General features: G+C 47.6%; 1 protein-coding gene across 2 annotated transcripts in view; it reads left to right on the top strand.

Annotated features, from left to right (window-relative positions):
• Positions 1-24,554, top strand: part of ADCK1 (aarF domain containing kinase 1) — a 121,897-nt gene that overhangs the window by 86,484 nt on the left and 10,859 nt on the right. The window contains exons 6-7 of one of the 2 annotated variants that reach the window (XM_043556736.1): positions 4,287-4,445; positions 13,036-13,221. In XM_043556736.1, coding sequence (XP_043412671.1) covers positions 4,287-4,445; positions 13,036-13,221 — 345 coding nt within the window. The remainder of the gene's footprint in view (positions 1-4,286; positions 4,446-13,035; positions 13,222-24,554) is intronic. The other variant, XM_043556737.1, reaches the window with a different exon arrangement.

Consider the following 24,554-nt stretch of genomic DNA (forward strand, 5'->3'; position numbering starts at 1 on the left):
TCTGAATGTGTTGATTGAACAGTGGGTGGCTAGGTAATGTTTGTGTTGGCACAGACTCCCAATAGCTGATTTTATTTTCTATAAAATACATTAAAAAACCCCCAGAGATAGACTATCCCATGGAAACTTCTCTTCACCCTATCATTCTCTTTTCTAAAAACTGTGCACTTTAATAACTTATCAGAACAAAGATAAACCCTGTGAATGGCAAGCTATTTACATCACTCTGAATTGATTTTCGATCCTTGTCGAACATGCATTTTTTACCAGTTCAGATCTGTGCAGGCGTTCTATTTAGTGTGCTGTTTTCCCATAAAGCGTTATTTCTTTTATAAGATATAATAACTTAATAATAGTCGTTCTTATTTCAGTTGGTTTTAACAGTTCACAACAGTTCTTTTTCTGCCTTATCTCAAGCTTCCTATTGTATTGTCCTGTATTGTATTGCATGAGTCAGGCCTGCATAAAGAAAAGAGTGAAAAAAGCCTGGGTCCAAGTCCTGCATTTGAAATTACAAGCTATGTGACCTTGAGAAATTCTTTGACCTCCTGGAACTGCCTTCTTTCTCTGTAAAATGGGCAAGAAGAGGATTAAATGAGAGCATGTATAGAAAGTGCCTCGTAGCACAGTGCCTGGCATGGGGTAGTCACTAAATAATGATAATTTCCATTTTTTTGTTGTTTTAAATGGCAGTCGGTAGTTTTCAAACTTTGATGTGACTTTCAATTTTTCCATTATATTTCTGTGTGGCTCACAATTGATTTTTCTTCCTGTGAGCCAATGACCCTATAGGAAAATAATTTCATTATTCCACCTTGAAGGAAATATTAATGGTTGAACATACCTCGATTGATTCATAAGGTTTCAAATCACGTAGAAGATTCTCAGGAATTCCAAAATTGTGTTTACCGAAAATTCAGAGGTAATCCCTCTTCCCACCAAAACCTCAGAAATAGAAAAATTTGATGTATTTGAATAACGCACATGTGAACATATTATTCTCTGGGGAGAGGACAAACCCTTTGAAATGTTCATTTGTTCATTCATTTATTCACTCATTCACGTGAATATTCAATAAACATCTGCTGAGTATTGAGAACATGCTAGGCACTGGTGGAGACATTGGCTTTTGGAAGAATTTTATGGAGAAGATACATCTTGGGAGAAAACTCAAAAAAGCCAAATTGATGACAACACCTGTTTTATTTTAGTTGGCTGCAGCTGTTGTCAAAAAGGGAAAACTTCAACCAATCTACTTAGGGCAGGCTCTTAGGAAAGAAATTGAACGAAAACAGAAGGTGAAACTGTTTTGTTTTATTCTCCTCAGCCATGAAAAGTCTAAAATGGCAGCAACCCAAGCCATTTTAGATTTGGACCAGATGACTGACCCATCTCCCCACCCCCTTGAAGTTCAAGGGGCTGGTAACTCCCCTCGATTATGTACAAAATTATGTGAGTATGTACATCTTCTGGGCTTCATAGCCAGCATCGCATTTTCAAGTTGGTAAACTTACTCTAAAGGGGATGGTATCCTTTTATCAAGCTGTGAGCCACTAACTTCCATTCAAATAGACTCTCTTGTTTTATGTTAACCAAGGGAGTGACTCACCCACTATGCGTGCAATGCTTTAGAAACCAGCTTTATGAGTACTGCAAAGTTTTTTTGGATTACGAATTGGTTTACTGATTAGCTATTAGCAATTAATATCAATCAATAAAGTCTTTGCTTTTATGATTAATGACATTAGGTATTTATAACCAATTGTACTAGTAATGCCTAATTATATAATTGATTAGTAACAGAAAAAATCTTTAAAATGCCTTTCAATGCTGTTTGGATATTAATGATAGTTTAAAATGTCACAAATAACAGTGACCATACAATAAATGGTGAGGATTTATGGTTTGGCCAGAAGCTTCATCCCCAGGTAGAGACCCCACTAGGGTACATGTAGCTCCCTGTGTATGCCCATGTCTGGCCCAGGGTAACTGCCTGGGAGGTAATCAGTAAATATTGATCAAACAAATGACTGAGTCCCATTGTGGTTCCTTTCCTTGGCCCTCCTGGGTGAGAACTTCTGGAACTTAGGCTGGAGCAAAATGTCCAAGAGGTTTCTCCCTGAACTTGGAGCCCAGAGAGTAGAATTCAGGTGCTTCAGCTGACAGGTGTGGCCTGGACAAGTGCTTCTGTTTCCTGTGCACCGGCTCTGCCTCCCCATTGGTGGCAGCTGAGGGCTGTCTGAGGGCATGGCGATGAGAGGCGATGCCCCGGGGACTGCTGCTCCCTGTGCTGGGCTCTGACACATGCGGTATGGGCTTCACTCTTGCCACCTCTCCTTCCTAGCTCTGTGTGACTCAAACAGAAACAAAACATAAACTAAATCAATTATCATAAGGTCACAGGTCTAGCTCATGAAAGACTAGACAAGACTTAAAAGAAATTAGACTGCAGCAGAATGTAATTAAAAAGGGTTTTGATAGGAATTGAGTGTAATAACTCTGAGTGGTGATTCCTTTAGAATGGCATCTGGTACATCGTCTGGGACATAGGGTTTAAAAACAAAGCCGTAAATGCCTTGTAGTTAATGGCCCTGCTTTAGATCTCTTTCTTTTGTATTGTACGTACCTATAACCGTGCTGGGCAGGATACAGACCAGGACATAAGGAAGCATATGACAAGCTTCATAGCTGGGGCTCAGTGAGTCCTTATGGATAGATGGGATGGTGTCTTGGTCTTTTCAGGCTGCTATAACAAAATACTATAGACTAGGTGACTTAAATAACATTTATTTTTCATAGTTCTGGAGGTTGGAAGTCTATGATCAAGGTGCTGGTTAATTTAGTTCCTGGTGAGGATTTTCTGGCTTGAAGAGAACCACTTTCTCTCTGTGCCCCCACATGGAAGAGCGCTCTGTCTCTTCCTCTTCTTATCAGGCACTAATCCCATCATAGGGGCCCTGCCCTCATGACCTCATCTAAACCTAATTACCTCCTTGAGGCTCCATCACCAAACACCATCTCTCGGGGATTAGGACTTCAACATTAAATTGGGGAGAGGGATACAAACATTCAGTCCACAAAAGATGGGGTAGGTCTCTTGGTACCAATGGGCCCATGGTTTTCTAATTCTTGCTCATTACTGTTTGGTGTAACCATGGGGTAGAGATGGGTAATCTCAGAGAACTTGGACTATAATTCATGTCAAGAATTTCTGGGAGGATTGATCACTTTGAACACTGACAGGAAGGCTTATAGTAGAACAGGAGAGTTGCCTTGGGGAATACTGGAACATCTCCCATGTTCCTGGCCTCCCCCTCATCACCTACTGCAGAGCCATCATCCATGAACTTTCTAGATCATCTTAAATCTAGAGCCCCAGTGTGCAGCAGCCTCAGAACTGAGTCCCAGACCATGGAGGGGACATGGCATACTCTGCAGATATCACTGGGCTCCTGTTCTCTGCCAGGGTTGTTTAATTTCATATTACTAAACTGATAAATGCCCTGTAAGTCCACTAAAATCCCACTTTTCATCATGTTCTCACTCAAGAATCCAAAGGTGGCCAAATTGCCAGAAACCTGAGCTTTTTGTCCTAATAGTCGCATCCCTTGTCTCTTACTCCTCTTGTCTTGTCCAGCCTTGTTTTCTTATTGCAGTGTACTTTTTATCAAGAAATATTCTAGACAAGGGAAAAGTATAAAAAAAATCACATTATAAATACTCGTGTATCCACTGCTCAGCTTAAGAAATAACAAAATGCCACACAGTTGCAGCACCCTCCCTGCCCTTTGTAAACAGGACCATGAGGGACAAGTCTGGGAGCAGCAAAGGCTGAAGGCAGCAGTTCAGTAAGTGAGGAAGAGCGAGGGTTTGGGGGCGAGGTCGACTCAAGTGGAGTCCTGACTCGGTGCCTCCTTGCTGGGCGAATTTGGGACAGTCCTATAAACTCTCAGAGCCTTGACTTGTTTGTTTATAAAATGGGGATAAGTGCATATGGTTGACGCCCCAGAGTTGTGAAGACCAAATGGAGTCACGATATAAGCGCTCAGCCCAGCACTGGGCATGTGGGGAGGGTTTGGCACATGGGAGTCGTGGCTGCTGGCAGCTGTTGGGCTTTTATCCTCTTGGATTTGAACTACAGAGATGGGCCCCTGGGGAGCAGGGAGGCCTTACTTCAGAGGAGGCCTGGGGAGCTGTTTCTGCCTGGACCCAGGCGGGAGGGCAGGGACCCGAGCTTCTGTGGTGGGTGCCGTGGGCTGACTGACGGGGTGTTTGGTGCATTTCAGGTGCTCGTCCTGGCTGTGAAGCAGCTGTTTCCAGAGTTTGAATTCATGTGGCTGGTGGACGAGGCCAAGAAGAACCTGCCTTTGGAGCTGGATTTCCTCAACGAAGGGAGGAATGCTGAGAGAGTGGCCCAAATGCTCAAGCACATTGACTTCTTAAAGGTGGGAGGGGCAGGGCAGTGGAGGCAAGGTGGTCTGGTGAGAGAGAGCACAGGGAAGCCCCGTCCCTGCCCTGAACACTCCCCCTGCAGGACATGAGTGGGGATGCCCCCTTCCTGAGTCTTCTTTCCGAGGATGGATGATTTGTCCCTGGTGTTGCTCCTTAAAGCTCTTGAAGGTAGCATTACAAAGAAATGCCAAATGTGATCGTTGGCCTGTCAGTCAAACAGATGTTTATTGAATGATTGGCAATTCTGAGACATTGAGTGCTACCCAAGGGCCTGTAAGCTGGGTCTCTGCCTCCGTGAAGCATGGGATGCTGCTGCTGCTGCTGCTGATGGTGGCTAACGCAGCTGAGCTCTGGCGCCGTTCCTACCATTATATGTATATTACCTCGCTTAATATAGTCAGTTCTGTTATAATACAACGTATGTTTTCCTAGAAATCTCCACAGGATGCAAAAATCACACAACAGAAACCACAGGGCTTCTTGGGGGGAAAATAGGGCTAGGCTTACCCCAGTGCCAACAGTCACGTGAAAAGGTGTTCTGCATCACTCGTCATCAGGGAAATGCAAACCAAAGCCACACTGAGGTATCACCATGTACCAGTCAGAATGGCTAGAATCAAAAAGACAAGAAATAACAAGTGTTGGTGAAGATGTGGAGAAAAAGGAACCCTCGTGCACCTTTAGTGGGAATGTAAATTGGTGCAGCCACTGTGGCAAACACTTTTGGAAGTTCCTCAAAAAACTAAAAACAGAACTAACATGTGATCTAGTAATTCCACTCCTGGGTATTTACCCAAAGAAAAAGCCCACTAAATTTGAAATGTGTTTATTGCGGCATTATTTACAAAAGCGAAGATGTGGAAGCAGCCCAAATGTCCATCCACAGATGAATGGATAAAGATGTGATATATGTATATGTACAGTACTTACATATATATATAGTCAGTATATAATATTACCAAATGATATATATACACACACACATCTATAATATTCCATTGTATATATTATATATATTCCACAATATATATTATGTATATATAATATATATATTATATATAATGGAATATATATACTGTTATACATAGTATTATATAATGTATAATACTATTATACATATACCATTATATATAATATATATATAATAATGGATTATATATATTATATACATTCCACAATATATATTATGTATATATATAATAATATATATAAGCATAATATATATACTATATACTGAAATATATATAATATATATGCCATTATATATATTATATATATATTCTAGTATATAACATATATTTCAGTATATATTATATATTATACATATCCCAATATATATATTGGAATATTATTCAGCCACAAAAAAGAATGAGATCTTTCCATTTGCATCAACTTGGATGGACTAGAGTATGTAGTGCTAAGTGAAATAAGTCAGAGAAAGACAAACCGCATATGATTTCACTCATGTGGAATTTAAGAAACAAAACAGACGAACAAAAGAAGACTAAACAGGCTGAAATACAGAGAACAAACTGGTGGTTGCCAAAGGGGGGGATGCGGGTGGGGGGAATGGGTGAAATTGATAAATGGGATTAAGAGTACACTTATTGTGATGAGCACTGAGTAATGTATAGAATTGTTGAATCACCCACCTGAAACTAATAGAACGTTGTATGTTAATTACACGTCAGTAAAAAAAAAAAAATAACAAAAAGAGACAATTCGCAAAAGAGAAAATGCACATTTTAAGAAATGTCACCGGTGACCCAGAAAATAAAAGAAGGTGGGAGCCTAGTGAAAGCAGTGGTGTAGTCTTTGCACACATTAAATGGCTGAGAAGTACGTAAGGCAGCAGAACACGGACCTCTACCTTGACATCTGCTTGTGAAACTGGGCATCAGAGGAGTTGTTGGAGTGTTGTTCTGAGGTGTGGATGGAGGGTCGTCTGAAACCGGATGGAAAGTGATGATGGCGGGTGTATGCACGTGGCGATGTTTAGGTGGGCGTCTGTGTGTGTCGTGTGTGCCCATGTGGTGCAGTTCAGCTGAAGCAGTTTCCTGAGGTCATACAGTGCTTCCTGTGGATGACAGCCCATAGAAGCAAGTGCAAAATTTGGATTAGGATCAAACTGACCCCTGGTAGATCAGTCACGTTGGAAAAAGTTTGTGTTTTCAACTACTGTAGAACTGCCTATATGGTGACAGAAGACTCCTCCTGAGGGAAATGATATCGAGTGATACGAAGTAGCAGCTCTGTACGAGGTCCACTGGTAAGTGTTCTAGAGATTTGGGAGAGGGGACTCTCATGGTAGGGAGTAGGGTAGGGTAGGGAAGGCTCTGCCGAGGAGGTTGCCACTGGCGCTGGCCTTTGAGGACTGGCCTGATGGTCCCCACGGGCTCCATGGGGGTTGGGATGAGAGAGATGCACGTCACCGCCACTGTTCTTACAACACATTAGGTCTGTGGCGGGGTGTGGACCCGTTTACCCAGGGGCTCCTCTTCATGGTGCAGGGGCTGGGCCCCTCTGGTAGTCTGTATAGAGAGCTTGGCTTTCAACTCTTTGAAGAGATCAGGCCCTTCTCTCTTCACTCAGGAAGCCTGGAGCATGTGGGAAGGGAGGCCACAGAGCCTTTAGGAGCTCCAGGTGCTTGTTCCAGAGCAAACAGTCAAGCAATGCTCTTCTTGGGTAGGAGGGTGTTTCAGTGCATTGAATGGGAAGGTCTTTTGCTCTGGACTAAAGTGTTCGTGGCTTCTGAAGACATCCGAAGAAATGGAGGTAGTGTTTATACTTCTATCCAGATTAATTAACAGAGATGGGGAGACTGAGGGTGTGTTTCTGCTAGCCACCTGAGAATCCTGAAGCTCAGCTCATGGGAGGGAAGCTGCAACTGTGGGTCAGTGTAGTGTCTTGACACTGATTTTGGTGAAAGACGTAGCCATTGGCAAAGTTTGACTCTGAGTGAGTTGAGAGCCAGGTCTGTCTAAATGCCTGCTGGACGCTTGACTGGCTTTTCCTTGTAAATCTGCGTGTACAGACCCTCTTGTGCCTGTAAATCCAGATGTGCAGACTAGATCTGGTAATCCTGCCCCAGCCTTGAAGTTCAAGCCACCAATAAAATAAAAACTTGGCTCTCTTAGACAAGGAGTGAGACTAATTAGCATAGTGCTGTGGAGTCTAAACTATGTTTGCTTCTACTTGCGTATCCCGTTCCTTCATTCCTTTATCTCACATTTCCTGAGCTTGTTGCTCTGCTAGGAGCTAGGGGTACCTGGATGAGTAGAAGAGGGTTTGGCTTCTACCTGAGCAAACTTCCCATCTAGTGGGGACAAACACACTGTTGCCACAGTGCAGGTCTGTGCCATGCACGTAGGTACATACTGTGGCAGAGACTTTGCTGTGTTTCTGTGGATGCCCGAGAGCAAGTACTTAATTCTACTCAGGATAAAGGAGCTCAGAGGGGGGTTCCAAGAAGTGTTGATTGTACAAAGGGATAGGCAGTCCTTACTAAATGTTTCTTCTGCTGCCCTGAACACTTTGCAGGTACCATGACATTGAATCCTGCCAGCAGCTATCATCCCCTTTTACAGATGGCAGCCTTAGAGTAGAGGGGCTAGGGCTACAACCCAGATTTTCTGATTTCATCTCTGGTGCTCGCCTGAGGACATTCTGTTGCCTCTTACCCGGCAGGGGTGCTCCTCAGCACCAGAACTATGAACCTGACAAACAGAACCATCTCCTTCACCGTTCCCATGGAAACAGCAGATCGTCCTCTGGCTGAGGCCAACTAGCGCCTGCCAGACCAAGACATGTAATAATAATAATAACACAAATTTTTGAAATGAGGATGCCAAATGGGTAAATAATTAATGTAACGATTCGACCTGCTGCTTCTAAAACCCACACACTGTTCCTAAGACAATGGTGCTACTAGGGCTCCTGAGTAATTAATTTTGCTTAAACACATAACAAGTGGGAAGCGAATTTTGCACTGTGAACCCAGTTCAGCTCTTAAAACTGGAGATAGATTGCTTTTGCACACTGGCACCCCATCACAACATCTGTGCGTAATTAAGCCTCAGTGAAGAGTTTACCTCTCAGTGTGTGAGGCATCTTCCAGTGGGGTTTAATAACCTCAGCCCCACGCCATAAATCTCGGAGCCTCAGACGAGCTCTGAATGCAAATGTGGCGTCAGGGAGACTGGGAGAGGGCGAGAGGGCAGCCAGGCTGAACGGTCAAGACCAGGGCATTTGTGGATTTGTAGTCAGAGTGTGTGTGTGTTATGGGGAGGGGACAGAGCATGCAGTGAGGTTTGTGACTAACCCAGGGGACAGCTGGGGACAAGGTAGGAGGGAGAAGCCTTATAGCCATGGGGTTTGAGGCCGGACGACATGAGAGTGCGCCTGCACATGTCAAGGCAGGGTAGGTAAAGTGGTCGTCTCCAGAGCAGGGCCACTCCAGGGTTCCTTAGTGCAAGGTTAGGATCCTACGACTCTCCAGAAGTTGTGGGCAGATCTTGAGGGATGTGTATGCTTTTGGAGAATAATTTCCCACAAATAAAGATTAAGAACCACTGATATATGATAATTAGTGTGAGTTAATAATTTTCACATGTCTATGCAATGTTAGACACCTTTTTAAAAGTGCTTTGTGTATATTTACTTTTTAAAAAATGTTTATTTTTGAGAGAGATACAGAGCACGAGTGGGGGAGCGGCAGAGAGAAAGAGGGAGACACAGAATCCGAAGCAGGCTCCAGGCCCTGAGCTGTCAGCACAGAGCCTGATGTGGGGCTTGAACTCATGAACCGTGAGATCATGACCTGAGCTGAAGTCAGATGCTCAACCGACTGAGTCACCCAGGCGCCCCTATTTACTTTTTAATGTTTGTTTATTTTGAGAGAGAGAGAGAGAGAGGGACAGGGAGGGGCAGAGAGAAGAGGGAGGCACAGAATCTGAAGCTGGCTTCAGGCTGCTGTCAGCACAGAGCCCGATGTGGGGCTTGAACTCACGAACCATGAGACTGTGACCTGAACTGAAGTCAGAGCTTAACCTACTGAGCTACCCAGGCGCCTCGTATTTGCTCTTTAATCCTTATCTAGCCATATGAGGGAAATGCCATGATTAGCCCCATGTCAATGGTGTGGAGATTAAGGCCCAGAGAGATGAAACCATTTGCCTGAGGTTACACAGCTTCCCGTATGGGGCAGAGGCAGGTTCTGGATGGAGGCAACCTGGCCCCAGGGCCTGCATGTTAAATCACTGTGCTATTCTGCCTTCATGATAATTCATGGGGCACAATAATTTATTGTGCTGAACTGTCTGTAGTATTAGCTCTTAGCCCTGGTTGTGTATCAGAACCACCTGTGATACTCTGCACGACTGTCATATGGCAGCTGATGCTTGTCTAGCAGGTGCTAAGTGTGTGCTGCTGTGTCGAGTGCCAGGACTCCACACATGCTAGTGGGAAGTTGGGGTTGTTGCTTCAATGTCATCGCCTTTTTTCTGGTAGGAAGCTGGCACTCGGAGAGGTCATGCAATGTACCTGCAGTCTCATAGCTTAGAGGTGGCAGAACCAGGGCTCCAGCCTGACGATCTGACTCCAGGTCTGTGCTCTGCTTCCCTGGGCTCCCTCAGGTGATGGGCACTGGCCCAGGCAAACTGGGGCCTGCTTCACAGTTGTGTTCACCAAAGCGCAGGAACAAAATAGAAGCGTGAGGTCAGGGCCAGATTATGAGGTTGAGGCCCAAGGTCTTGAGCTGGAATTTTCCATAATCTGTGCCTTCCTTCTTTGGATCAGGACTGGCCCCAGCATGGGGGTATGTGGAGCCCACGGGAGTGGGGCCTGTGATCTTTATCAAGGAGATAGACTTTGGATCTAGAGTCCTGATGGCCAGGGTGTGACCCTTGGGCCTCGCTGGCCATGAACCTCCCTAGGTTCAGTTTTGTTTTGGAGGAGGTGGTGGGTTCTTCTCATTGCCTCTTTAAAATGATTCTCTTTCATCTTTCCCTACTGTGATGGGAGGAGAAGAGTAAGGCATGGGGATGAAACACTGGTTTTGGGGTGAAGGGAATTCCACCTTACACTTCAAACCCTCCTGCCCACAGGGTAACTTAGGAGCAAGTTGTCTACCTTAGGTCCCACTGTCCAGCCAAGTTTCTCCTAACTGTGCAGGGGGCAGATCTGCCTTTTGAAGTCCTTTCTGTGGTGTCGCCATCGGGGGGCAGTTGCCATCCTCCCTGAACTCTCATGGCAAAGCTCTCTACCTCCCTGTTTGGTATTCTGTCATCTGAGATCTAAGCAGGTGCCGCAGAGGGCCATCATGTTGTCAGACAGGGATGGTTGCATCTGGGGGGAGACCGGGGAGAGAGGTGGAGGCGCGGGGAGTGCAGCCTCCCACTGCCCTTATTAACAAGGCCAGAGTCTCCAGTCTTTGGGTTTTTCTCATTCCATCTGTGGCTCTTTCAAGCTGTTTTCCATGTTGCCCCAGGCAGACCCAGATGGGGGATTCAACCTCATGTCCCTGGAGCCCCTGGTGCCCACTGCCAAGCTTAGGTTTCCAAACAAACCCGGGGAAGAACTTAACCCCAAAATGTGTCCCTTCCCTTTGGAAGCCATGGTCAAGGACAGCAAACTTGCACTCATATTTTTAAAGGTAGCTTTTGAGAAGTGCCAAGCAGGACTGAAATTTCAGTTCACAGTCCTAGAGAGTCACAGATTTCTCTAGCCCAGATTTTCAAATGGCCCAAACTGTAGGAAAGTAGCAAACCCAAATGACACCTTGACTTCAGTTGGGACCCTCGTTCCAGGAAGCCCAGGGTGTTTTACTGGTATGCGCATCCCCAGTTATCCTCAGAGCTCCTTGCAATGGGGCAGGAACAGTCCTTTGTAAGGAGGAAAACTGAGGCATTGGAGGTTAAGTGGCTGGACTAAGACATGGCAGAGTTAGCGGAAGTAGGAAGGGAAACAGGTTTCTTGACTTGAGCACTGGGGTCTTGCTGCCAGATGAGTTTTGGGGGTCGAGATGAGGGAAGTCCTTATTCCTCAGAACCCTTGAATTAGCTGCCCTAGTTTCTTTATTTGTATGTGGAAACAAGCCCATCAAGTTGTTGGGGAAACGTGACATGCTAAATATCCCAGTAATTCCTTCGTCCTGGCATTGGTGGCATTCTTGGCTGTCACTCACTCATATGGCAGCCCAGCAGCCATTGGTGCGGTCTGACCTCCTGCCTAATCCCGGTGAAATCTGTTCTTTTTTTTTGGCTACTGGGTGTTCTTAGAGTCCGAGGGAGTTGGAGAGCACATCAATTAGGAATGCATTTGTCTACAGGCAACCAATAGCCCAATTTAGAGTATCATAAACAAAAAAGATTTATCTTCCTCACATGGCAAGAAGGCTTACAGCAGTTGCCTGCTGATATTGTGTTAGTGGTTTGACCGTATCAGGGCAGGCATCTCTGATTTTCTTGGACTTTTCCTCATGGTTGCAAGATAGCTGCTGCAGCTCCAGGTATCACATTCACTTTCTTTTTTTTTTTTTTTAATTTTTTTTTTTTTATGTTTATTTATTTTTGAGACAGAGAGAGACAGAGCATGAACGGGGGAGGGTCAGAGAGAGAGAGAGAGGGAGACACAGAATCTGAAACAGGCTCCAGGCTCTGAGCTGTCAGCACAGAGCCCGACACAGGGCTTGAACTCACAAACCGCGAGATCATGACCTGAGTCGAAGTCGGACGCTTAACCAACTGAGCCACCCAGGCGCCCCTCACATTCACTTCAAAGTAGGACAGAAGGGTAAGAAGAGCTGCACCATTTACAAACATCCCTTTTTATGAAGAAAATAAAAACCTTCCCAGAGCTTCTAGCAGACCTCCACTCATAAGCCAAAACGGTGTCCTGTGGCCATACTGATTGTAAAGCAAGCAGGGAAAATATTTCGTTTTTCCTATCTCTGGGGAAGAGGAGGATTGGGAATAGGTACTGGGTTAGGATCCAGCATTGTCTGCCACAGAAGACCTGTAGGAACAGGCATGAGAAAACTCAGGACTTCCTTACTGAAAAATGTATCATCCAGTAAAAAAATTTGTTCTTTGGTTAACTCATTCATAAACATATACATATAATATATCCATTGCACAGGTGTAGAAGCTGAGGCAAAGGGATGAGATTCATGTGAGGAGCTTGCAATTGGCCTAGTGAGAGAGGGAAATAGCTTTTAATGCCAACTCTGGCTCAGGTATGGGGGGTTCCACACCTTTTCCCCTAAGTCCCAGTTTTACTTTTGGCTCTTAATTGTGTCTGGAGGCACTGAGGAGGGTGGGGAAGCCGTTCTATGGTCCCCAAGCAGGAGGGGGTCTCTAACGGAAGGACCAGAGGCCTTGCTAGCAGAGGAGGCAGCCTGGCCTGCCCTCCTGTCTTGGCCCGACCCTCGCTTTCCCCACCTGTTACTGCTCAGGTCCCGCTCAGGCTTTGTCTCCTGTTCCTGGCAGGAGCATCTGCCCTTGCCTGGCTCACTGTACCTTTCTGTGGTCCTGGCCCCTAGCTTCCGGCCCGCCAGCCCTTCTGACCTGCTCTTTCCCATTTCAGGTCCCCCGCATTTACTGGGAGCTGTCCACCAAGCGGGTCCTTCTGATGGAGTTTGTGGATGGCGGCCAGGTCAATGACAGAGACTACATGGAGAAGAACAAGATTGATGTCAACGAGGTGAGGTTGAGCTCTCATGGTTGCGGTGCGAGGGACACGGGCTTTGTCGGGGCTGCCCACCGAGGGCAGGTATGTCCCGGTGAGGTCTCACTGCCTTGAAATGGACCTGTTGACTGAAGAATTACAATGTCGCTGAGCACCAAGCACCCTTCCAGGGCGTCCAGTCCAGTCCTCTGCCTTGTCTCCTAAGGTGGGGGTTGGGAGCACACAGTGGGGTGCAGGCACATGCTGAGGCCCTGGTGGTAGCCCCTGCCTGGACAAGTGATTACCATGTGTCTTCTTGGGCCATCTGCACCCCACAGAGCTGAGCGGCCCCAGAGAACAGTGGTGTGAAATCTGTGGGACTTACTTCTTCTGCCCCCGTGGGGCATGGGCACAGCTTCTTCCCACTTCCGCCGTCCCCTCTCCCTGCCACTCCCAGGCCTCAAGGGATCAGGCCAGCAGGGGACAGCAGGAGCCAACTGCTTCTACTTCAAAGAGCTATGAGAAAAGTGAGGCTTCTGTCTCCCACCTCCTGCCCTGTTGATCTCAGGGAAAGAAAGCTGGCCAGTGGGGTGGGGACTGTACCCCATTTTCTTCTTCTTGATTGCCATAGGGTCTTACAGGTACGGGTGGAATTGTACTTTTTCAACAGTGCCCATCATTTTTGTAGTCCCTCCTATGAGCTGGGTATGTGGGTTCAGAGGGGACCACACATATTTCCCTTCTTTAAGGAGCTCCCCGCCTAGTGTTGCAGTCGGGTACACAGCTAAATCCTTGCCGCCACCCCGCAGCAGCAGGAGGGGGGTGGGGGAGATCCCAGAGAGCAGCAAGGAGGAAGTGCTGGCCTCTGCTGTGGGTGGGCTTCCCCAACAGGATGAGTAGGGATCTGCGGGGTAGAGGAGTTGGGGGGGGGGGCAGCGATGGCACTGCAAGGAAGGGGAAGGGAATGGTGAAGTTTGGCAGGGTTTCCAGGGAGAAATAGTGGAGGAATAGGGTGGGCGCTGGTAGTGAAGACCTCCGGCAGGACCCCGGAGGTCCTGGGGAGTCACAAAGGGTGTTAAGAATCGTAATGACGTGATCTAGCACTCTGGGTAGGTGAGAGGAGGGAATGGAGAGAGGTGCATGCTCTTCCTTTCCCTACTCCAGGCGACGTATGAAGATGAGCCTGTGGTCCCATGGTGGGATGGCCCAGAGGAGGAAGCCACACGCTGGCTCAGCACATGAGCCAGTAGAATGGTAGGAGAGTAGGAGAGTTTGGGAGCCCAGGCCTCCGGGTGTCTGTGTGGCCTCTGTCAATGGGGGCAGTGACAGTACCTCCTTCTACGAAGATTATGAGGACCACACGCGTGCTTAGCATGGTGCCTAGCATGTACTTAGTGCTCTGATTTGGAAGCAAGATTGTTGTTGTTTTCATTCTTTTAAAAAATTTTTTTATTTAAAATTTTTTTATTAAAAAAATTTTTAATGTTTATTTTTGAGAGAGAGAGACAGAGAGACAGAGTGCATGCAGGGGAGGGGCAGAGAGAAAGGGAGACACAGAATCCGAAGCAGGCTCCAGGCTCTGAGCTGTCAGCACAGAGCCTGACGCAGGGCTCGAGCTCAGGGACTGTGAGATCATGACCTGAGCCGAAGTTGGACGCTTAACCACTGAGCCACCCAGGCACCCTGATTGTTGTTTTCATTCTTACCTTTGGGCTCTGCCCTTTCTTCCTTCTTCCTTTTCTCCTTCTTCCTTTCCTCCTTCCTCCTTTATTTCCTTTTGCCATTAATGTTTATTGAATGCCTAACTCCCTGCGCCAGACCCTTTTCTCTATTATAAACTTGGGAGAAAGGTCTTAACGTCTTCATTTTGCAGATGAGGAATCAGAGATTCAGAGAGGGGAGGTAACTTTCCCAGGGTCACACAGCTAGTAGAACTAGGATTGAGACCCAAGTCCCTCTGACTCCACTGTTTTTTAGTTCATAAAAGGAGGGGCTTTTCTGGAAGAGATCTCCCTTTGGGGGCTGGGAAAAGATAAGAAGAGGACTGTTTTAATTGAGCTCTCCACTTTACAGATGGCAGGGAACTCAGAGGAAGAGCAGGTGTCTTTCCCTAGGTCGCTTGGCCAGTAGCACAGCTTGGGTCTTCTGACTGCTTCTGTCACTGTTGCCTTCTAAGGTGGGCCTGGGGAGGGTATTTGGGTCAAGCTCCCACACAGGAAGGAGGGAGGAGACCTGCTTGCCCATCTCTTCCACTATTGGTTCGGGTGGGGTGGGTCCTGTGTCCAGCCAGGGATCCTCTGCCCACCAGGACCCTCTAGTACAAAGTCTTTGGCTCTAGTGGGGAGGGGAGGGAGATCGCTTCTGGCTTTTCCTGAACAGCTTTAAAGGGAGCAGGGTCTCTGCCTGCTGATCAGGAAAGATGCCAGAGGCCCATGCCTTCCCTTCCCCCACCAGGTTGCTGGCATTTACTTACTGCCAGCTGTGGTGGGATTTTCATTGCAGCAGCACCCTCAAATCCATTAATCTCTTTGGATACAGTGAGTTCAGGGCTGTAATGGTGTTTTATCAGAGGCAGCTTTGATTTTCAAAGACAACTGCAAACAAAGATGTGCTCTGCTATAGTTCTTGCTCTCGTGGCTGAGTGCTGTCCTGGGAGGACGGGAAGCTGGGCTGGAGGTGGCCTGCAGGAGCTGGGCAGGGTGATGCCCTCTGAGAGCCTGGGCTCATCTGCCCCTGCCTCTACCCCTCTTTAAATGGCCTTGCAGATAAGGCCAGTGTTCTGTGCAGAGCAGACGCTCAGTGGACGTCCTCTGAATTAGTGGAGAACAAATAAGCCAGCCTCATGCCCTGGGTTAGCCTCTGTGAGGCAGGGCTGGGGTAGAGCGTTGGTGTTTTGTTCTCTGTGGACATGCAGAGTGGGGCAGGCTGATATCAGAGTGATTTGGGGAAAACAACAGCAGTAATAATAATTATAAGCAACTAAGATGTGCCAGGCACGTGACACATGTCGTCTCTACTCCTTACAGCTGTCTTGTCAAGGGTGAGATGAGAGACCATAACCCCATTTATGGATGAGAAAGCTAAAGCTCAGAGAGGTCAAATGACTTGTCCAACCTCACACAGCTAGTGGGGACAGAGCCCAGCCGTTTGAACACAGTTCTGTAGGACATCAAAGTCTTTGCTCCCCTACCTTCTCCCTCCCCCTCTCGGGGATTGGCCTGGGGCTGCGGTGGAACCCGGGCCAGCCGGGTGACGGCCGCATCAGTAACTCCTTGGAGAAGGAGGTGTAGAACTGACTGAGAAGCTCTGTCCACCACACAGGCACTATCTGAATGCAACCCTTCCCCCTTTAACTCACGTCAGGCACGGTTTTTTCCATTTCATGTAAACATTGTTCCGTTTTTAGAGAGATGAGGAGGAGATAAGCAGTGCGTGAGCAGGGCTGAGCATCACGCCTGATGTCTGGTTGATGCTCCAAGTTGGTAGTTGATTATTACCATCATGGGGCGCTATCCTTTCTTCCTTTACCTCCTTATACCATTAGCGTTTACCATCCCTGTGCCAGGCCCTTTCTACATTGTAAACTTAGGAGAGACGGCTTAGTGTGTCTGTATTTGCAGGTGAGGAATCGGGAGACCCAGAGAGGGAAGCTCCCAGATCTGGATGGCACACTTCCATCGTTTCCACATGGATTTCCCATGTAATCTCCAGCCAGATAAAGATGCAAATTGTTTCTAGCCCTCTGGCAGGCTCCCTCACCCTCACCAGAATTGCCTTTCTGACTCTGTCACCAGAGGTCACTTCCACTCACCGCTGAAGTTCATATACGCGGAATCACACAGTGTAGTCTTTTGTCGTCAGTCACCTGTGGGTCTCTTCTGGAAGCTGTGTTCTCTTCCATTGGTCTATTGGTCCATCCTTGCAATAGTACCACACTGTCTTGTTTACTTAATTCCTCAGTCCCCTGCCCCTGGCGTCTGGGGTCTGCGTGATCTGGGAGTGTCTTTGGTATTCTGAGATGTTGTCATTAAATACATCTCCAGAGAACTCAGGCTGGGCAGTGGGTGGTGGCCCATGTGCTCTACTGTGCTGTCACTGACCATCGGTGATATTGGGAGAAGACCAGGGACAGGCCCTACTTTACAGAAAATAATCTGTTGTGTCTCTTACCAAGCAGCATCAGAGCCACAGGCCGCATGGAACACTAGTGGGGGTGAAGGTGTGTGTGTGTTTGTGTGCATGTGGTTTGAAGACTCCACGTTCCTGAAGCCTCTTCTCACGGACTTCTGAGGTTCTGAAGTCTCCTGAGGACTGTGGAGCTCCGTGGGCCAGTCCTGGAGTGAAGCCCTCCATAGGACAGCCTGGCTAGGAGTGTTCCTCGGACAGGGAAGTACAAAGGACAGACAGAAGTGATACGGGGCAAACATCTCACTCCGTATCCTGGGCACTAGGATGTTTAGTGGCGTCTTGGCTGCCACAGGCAGGTTCCTCAGCTTGAAGTTGGGGCTCAGGAAGTGGCTGTAGAAGGAATTGCTTTGCAGGTGGATGGGGATGACTCCAGACCCCCAGCCGCTTACCGGGTCAGCCCCGCTCCACTTTGGAGAGGCCCCTCACCCTGCAGCATCCCAACCTAGCTGAGCCTAGCATGTGACAACCTGAAGACCAGTCTTAGTAGCCAGTATCCGATAGACTCAGGTAGAGAAACACCAGATTCAGAGGCAGAAGACCTAAGTCCAAGCTCTAGCTCTGCCAGTGGCTTGCTGTGTGACCTTGGACAAATCACTTCCCCTCTCTGGGCCTCAGTTTTCTTGCGGAAGGCATTGGATTGGCTGGGCTTGAAGGGTACATCCCGCTTGAATATTTTACACAGCAGTGATTCCTGGCTTGCTGGGGAGCTAAGACTTCACCCATCTATTTCAGAATCACCAGGGGGAGCTTATTTTACAATACGGAGATGCCTGCTCCACCCCAGATTTATTCCAGAATCTGGAGTGGAAAGGGTTGCAAGAATCTGCGTTTTAGCAAACTTCAGGTGGTTCAGATGCTGACTAGAGCCCAGCAGCCACCCGCCACCAGGCCAGCCTCCAGGCACGAGGCAGCCTGCCCAGGTGTGCTTGCTCACCTGGCGAGCATGAGGCCCTGGGGGGCCAGCAGCCTGCAGGGGCCCTCTTTTGTTTTAGTCTCTGCACCCGGAAACAGCACATTACCGAGGGCCTGACCTGCTGATCATATTTGCCAGTCACATTAAGAGCTGGTGACAGTGACTGTCATTGATTTTATTAAAAGTAAAGGTCGAGCAGGAGCATGCTTTCCTAGGCTGGATGGAGCCTCCTCAAACCAAAGGACGACTATTGATTGCAGACCTTTTATCGAAGGTTAATTGGATTTCAGTGAGTGTGTGTTTAAGACCCTGCCTGGGCTGAGGCTTAATTGAATTTGTGTGAAATTAGCTGAGAGAAAGGTGACAAAGTTGGGAGGTTGGGGGTGGTGGGAATGGGGCGTGGGGGCCCGGCAAGCAGACGTCTTCTGTCTGCCAGGAGTGGGGGTGGGTGCAGGGATGGGGGGCTTGCGAGAGATGCCTGGGAGTCAGCTGGGGGAAGAGGGCAGGGGGCTCCCAGTGCTCGTTTTGTTGACTTCGATTCAGTCCTCTGTCCTTGGGATGGCCCTCTGGGTATGTTGTGTGGGCCCCAGAGCCTGTCTGTTTGCCTCTCCGGAAAGTAAATCTTGCCTTGAGTCAAAGGTGGCGGGGTGGGTCGGGATCTGGGGTTCAGCTCTCTGGAAGCCTTCCCACAAATCCTCCTTTTTCAAGACCCCCAACTCCTGTTTACAGAGGTGTCAGGGGCCCTCAGTCGCTGAGCCTCTGTGGGCTTGGGGCAGACATCAAGCGCCCCCCTTGCCAGCTTAGGGTCCCTTGTTGTCCTAAGCCCGTTCTCAGTAGCTGTCTGCTCCCCCTCTGGCAGCACAGTCTTGCTCATCTCCTTTTCTCTGCCCTGTTGTTGGGGGCTCTTTGTATGGTTTCTGTTAGTCATTTTAGTGGGGTTGGGGATGGAGTGGAGTCAGTGCGTGGATTCAGTCTGCCACATTTAGCCAGAACCCCTGGCCGTGCTTCTTCCTTCCAGCAGTTTTAAAACCCATCCCCTGTCATGCTGGGAGCCGTGAAAGGGTCTCAGCTGTGTCTTTCGGCAGACGTGTATCACGCACCTACTGTGTGCAGGCACTGCGTATCGGTGCTGTACCCGAGGTGGGCACAGCATGTGGGAGAAGGTGGTGCTGGGTGAGGCCTCACTGAGGCTGGGCGCTGTGGTGGGAGGCGCAGAGGGTTTCAAAGTAGCGGCACCCCGGGGTTGTGCCTGGCTCTGCCATTTGTTGGTCAGGTGCCCTTGGGTAAGTTACTTAAACTCTGATTTTCCACCTCTGTGCAGGTGGCGTCACACCGGTACTTACTTCACAGGGTTCTTGTGCAGACTGCGGGCTGTGAAGTTTGTAAAAAAATCATTTACAGTTTATGGTATCATTATTCACAGAGGCATGTCTTCCTGAGAATGTTCTTTGCGCCCCTCCTTTCCACCTTCCTCTGTTGTCCTGGGTATGTAGACTTGGAAAATGAGCGGTGGTCATCGACTGAGCAAATGGTGACTCCCCATCTGTAAACGCCAGACTGCAGTTAGTCCCCCAGTTTCCCTGTGGTGAATACCACACTCAGTGGACCTCCGGCTCTATGTTAGGAGGTGCTTAGAGGACCAGGGAAGCAAGGCTGAAGAGGCACCAAGGACCCTACTTACTGAAATCACTAGAAAGAAATCATCTCCTCCCATCGTCCACATACAGAACTCCATAACTTGTCAGACCGAATCTTGAGAAGCATAGGGGATGTTAGAGAGATACAGGTGCATGAGACAGGTTCCTGGAGATTTCTCTCCCCAACAGCAGGGGTGTTAGGAGTGGAGTCGGTCTTCCTGGATTCTGGTACCAGCTCTGCTACTTACGAACCATGCTGCCTTGGTGAAGCCAGTCACCCTTTGGAAGCCCCAGCTGCCTCTTGTAAGGTGGGGTGCAGGAGAATAACCCATAGGATTGTTTGATGATTGAAACATGAAGCGTTGGGTGTAGTGCCCACAGCACATGCTCAATAGAAGTTGTTTTTATGCTGGAATTCCAACCCTCAGCCCCCTCTGTGGCACTAGTGGTCAAATAGTTGCCGGAAAGAGGAAATGTGTAGGGAACAAACCCTTTCCCCATTTCTTCTATTGACACAGGTAAGGTGGAAGGATGTGGAAATATTTCTCTGGAGTGCGCTGTGCCCAAGGCAGGGGATGTCAGATGTCGACAGCTCTTCCTTAACTGTGTCTTCAATAGTCTTAGCCCCTAGGACTCAGTCCCTCTGGTCGCTGTGATCATTTGAACCTGTCTGGCCGGGAGACCCTTATTGGCCTTGGGGATACCCCCTGTCCTGGCTCTCAGGTGATGTTTAACCCAGAGAAGCTTTTGCCAGGCTCCAAAATTATAGTAACTCCCCCAGCTGCCTCTAATTAACCCACTCGCCACCTCTGTGGTTGGAGAGGCTCCCCATGTCTTCACATTTAGGGATTTCATCTCAATGTTGGCTCCTCCAAGATGGACCCTTTCCATGGATAGATTTGGCCTCACTGGGCAACAGCAGGTAATCTGAGGTTTATGGGTCCCCAGGGAGGTTCCCAGGACAGCGTAAGGGTGGAGAGTAAAATTCTGTAGGCAGTGGTCTGGTCTGGTCTTTCAGGCTCTCAAGAAGCCTGGCCATAAACTGACAGAGAGCAAGGAGAGTTTGAATTATTAACCTCTTTATAGTTAATATTGGGCTACTTACGTGATTATTAATATCCTGCAACACCAGCCTCCTGTTTCTTTGAGAGTTCTTGGCCTTGCTTGTATGACACCCCCAAGAACATAAATAGACGTTCCCTTGGGGGTGGGAATAAATTAATCCTTGCAATTATAGAATAATTAAAGCACTTTCAGCCAATTCAAGTTTTGAGAAAAATCCAAAAATAACTCCTTGATTTAAATATTATTTACTAAATTAATTCTTTACTCAGCCTTTTTATAGATTCCTGTTTTTTTTTTTTTTTTTTTTTAACCTCCCCACTGTCAGGGCATAAAGGCATTGAGTAATTACTAAAGTCACTTATATGAATGGACATTCTTTTTACACGGAACAATTAAAAGACTTGTCACTGACTTTTTTTTCTAAAAAGAGCTATACTTTGGCTTTAGTTAACAGTTTTTTGGTTAGAGAAGCAGTCCTGGATTTCCCTCTGAGACTCTTTTCTCCAAATGGAATGCCTTCTTGGATGCTGTGAGGACCTTCAGAGGGTTTTGCTGCAGCCCCTGCCTTTAGGGGCTTCCCTGTGAGTGGAGGAGGAGTATAGCGAGGTGATTGACAGCTTGTTTCCTGGACCCAGACCACCTGGGTTTGGAGCTTGGTTTCACGAACTGCTGGCTGGGCGGCCAAGCTTCTTTCCTTTTTTATGTATTTCTTCCTCCACTTGTCTCCTACAGAGGATGGCTGTGAGTCCATGAAAAGTGCCTGGAATGGTGCCTGGCACAGAGTGTTAGCTGTTACCATTCTAAGAAGATGGCATTTCCTTGTCTTTATGCAAATGCCACTGTCACAGGGCAGGGGGCAGCCTTAGAGGAACTGAACATTTTTGCAAAGGAGACATACACGTGGCCAACTGGTACATGAAAAGGTGCTCAGCATCACTCGTCGTCAGGGAAATGCAAACCCAAACCACAAGGAGATATCACCTCACACCGGTTGGAACGGGCATCGAGAAGCTAAGAGAGCGAAGTGTTTGTTGGTGAGCATGTGGAGGAAAGGGGATGCTTGTACGCTGTTGGTGGGACTGCAGATTGGTGCAGCCACTGTGGAAAACAGTGTGGAGGTTCCTCCAAAAAGTAAGAATAAAATGACCGTATGATTCAGCAGTTACTTCTGGGTATATATGTGAAGGAAATTAAGTCAGTATCTGGAAGAGATACCTGCATCCCCATGTTCAATGCAGTATTTATATTTGTTTGCTCTTAATCACAAGACATAGCTAAATTATTATGGAAAGGGGATGGGAGAGAGGGTTGTGTGCCCAGCGATGGCCTTAGGTTTCTTCTGGGATCCTCGGTGTCTCTGAGTAAGAGGGGGGGCTGGCTGCCGTTCTCTGGGCAAAATGGTGCCAAGGAAGTATTTACTGAAACTCTGACAGATGTTAAGAAAAATTACCCAAAATTTAGAAATTAAGGGCAAGAGTGTGCAATGTGTCCTTTCACAGTCCTCCTTGGGTATTGTGCAGGCAGCCCACCGAGGGCTTTTTAATATCTAGAGAAATGTACTTTTGTTTGATTCTGCTGTTGACAATTAATTAGGGGCTCAGACTGAAGTCGTATGTCAACCTGTAGATCTTATCCTGTAGAGATATGCAAATAATTTCTGCCCAGGGGAAAAGATAACCTCAAAGGTTACGATTTCCTTACTGCTCTGTAGAGCAATAACCAGTTTTATATCTAATCCAGGAATCTCAGTCTCTTATTCCTGTTTAAGTTCCCATAAATACCCAGTCCCTCAAAATTCTCTGAACCTGCTCTTTTTATGTGCTCCTCTATTGGCGAGGTGAACAATCTTTGGCATGTATTCATCCTATATTCTTATGAGTTATGTTTTTAGCCTTTTGAAAATGAAACTTCGATCAAAGTGATAATGGTTACGTTTTTTTCTCCAAGTCTTAGATCATAAGCTGCCACATCACAACAAACACATTTGTGTGTCTTCTGTAGTATGAAGCACCTTGAGGTCTATGCAGATCTAGCAGACACATAGTGTATGGTATCGTATATGGTGTGGTATACAAAGTGCTTTCCCAGATGCGGTCACATTTTGACCTTGAATGTCGAGGTTACCCTGGGAGGAAGCAGAGCAGCTGGAATTAGTTCCACTTGACAGCTAGGGGAACTTAGACCCGGACTGAGAAGGCAGGTCACTTGTCCTCGGGTCACTCATGCCATGAGTGGCAGTGCCAAGAGGGCTCCAGAGCAAAGCTGACGGCATAGGCTGGTTTCCCCTCTTGTCTGTCTCTGTTGGTGAAATCTGGTGAAGGTGAACATCAAGAACAGCTCCCAGATGCAAAGACACCCAAGGAGGGGCAGCTGGCTGGGGTGTCGAAATGGAGGGGGCCACTTGATGGCTTTGCCTGCATGTGTACGAGCTTCAGTTGGCAGTGCCTCTTGCTCCTCCTGCTCCGGCAGCAGCTCACTCCTCATGGGCAAGGGCTCCCCCGTCCTGAGTCCCCAGATCCCCGGGGGCTATCTTTCAATGTAGTAATAGGGGGCCCAGAGCGATTAGCAATATTTCAGAGAGCTCAGGGGAGATCATACATCTCCCCATGACAGGTCTGCCCAGACTAAATGAAATGTCATTTCTCTGCTTTTGGCTGGAATTCTGTCAGCTCAGTCTGGCTGTACTGCTTATCTTGGGCTGATCAGGAGCCCTGATTGGACCTTATATGCATCCTTGACAAATAAAAATGAATTATTACTTAATAAATGCAATTGGTTTGGCAAATGCATCCTTTCAGAGCATGGCTCCATGGAGCTCCGAAGAGCCTAACAAAGGGCTTCTCAAAAGGGGACTTGCCGGCTCAGCCGGGACCAACTCCACTGGGCCCGCCTCCAAGGAAACAGAAAATGGTGGCCCTGGGACATCTGACATCTCAGCCTGAGGCTGAGCACCCGAACTGGGGCAAAGTCCTCCAAATGCCAGCAGAGTACCTGGCATTCATTTCCCCCAGCATGACATCGGATAGGTGTCAGGACTTGAGACAATCTCTTTAACCCTGGTGTCTTCATCTCTTAAAAAATGTAATGGACCCTGGTCTGCCACTCTCCCAGGAGTGTTGAGAGGAGTCAGTAAAAACGGGGCTCCCAGGAGGGGTCACTGGGCTCCAAGCACCCGGATGTTCTCACTTGTGAGTGGCACTACTGTTGTTTCCGTTGTACAGAAGCCGAGAGTATCAGCAACCTGTTTAAGGTCACAGAGTTCACTTGAGAAGTGCAGACATTGTCATGAGCCTGCGTGGTAGAGTGGTTACTAGAAGGCTGCGGGGTCACACCTGGCTTGGGTCCTGGCTCCACCTATCTGTAGTCCTTAGCTCTGTATAAGTTGCACCCCGATGAGTCTCAGCTTCTTATCTGCAAAATAGGGATCATAATTGTACCTACATGTAAAGCTGTTATAAGGCTGTCAGCTATTGTAGGGTGATTCTTGATGATTTATTTTGGAGCCAATTACAATTGATTGGGATTCAGAAGAGATGAAGGGGGTTAGGATAAGCATGAAGGCAGGAACCACAGCATCTCAAAAAAACATAGGCAAGGGTTTTATTCATGTTGAAGGCAGAGTCCTATATTCACAT

The sequence above is a fragment of the Prionailurus bengalensis genome, chromosome B3 (assembly GCF_016509475.1).
Source record: "Prionailurus bengalensis isolate Pbe53 chromosome B3, Fcat_Pben_1.1_paternal_pri, whole genome shotgun sequence".
In the NCBI taxonomy this organism is placed as follows: Eukaryota; Metazoa; Chordata; class Mammalia; order Carnivora; family Felidae; genus Prionailurus; species Prionailurus bengalensis.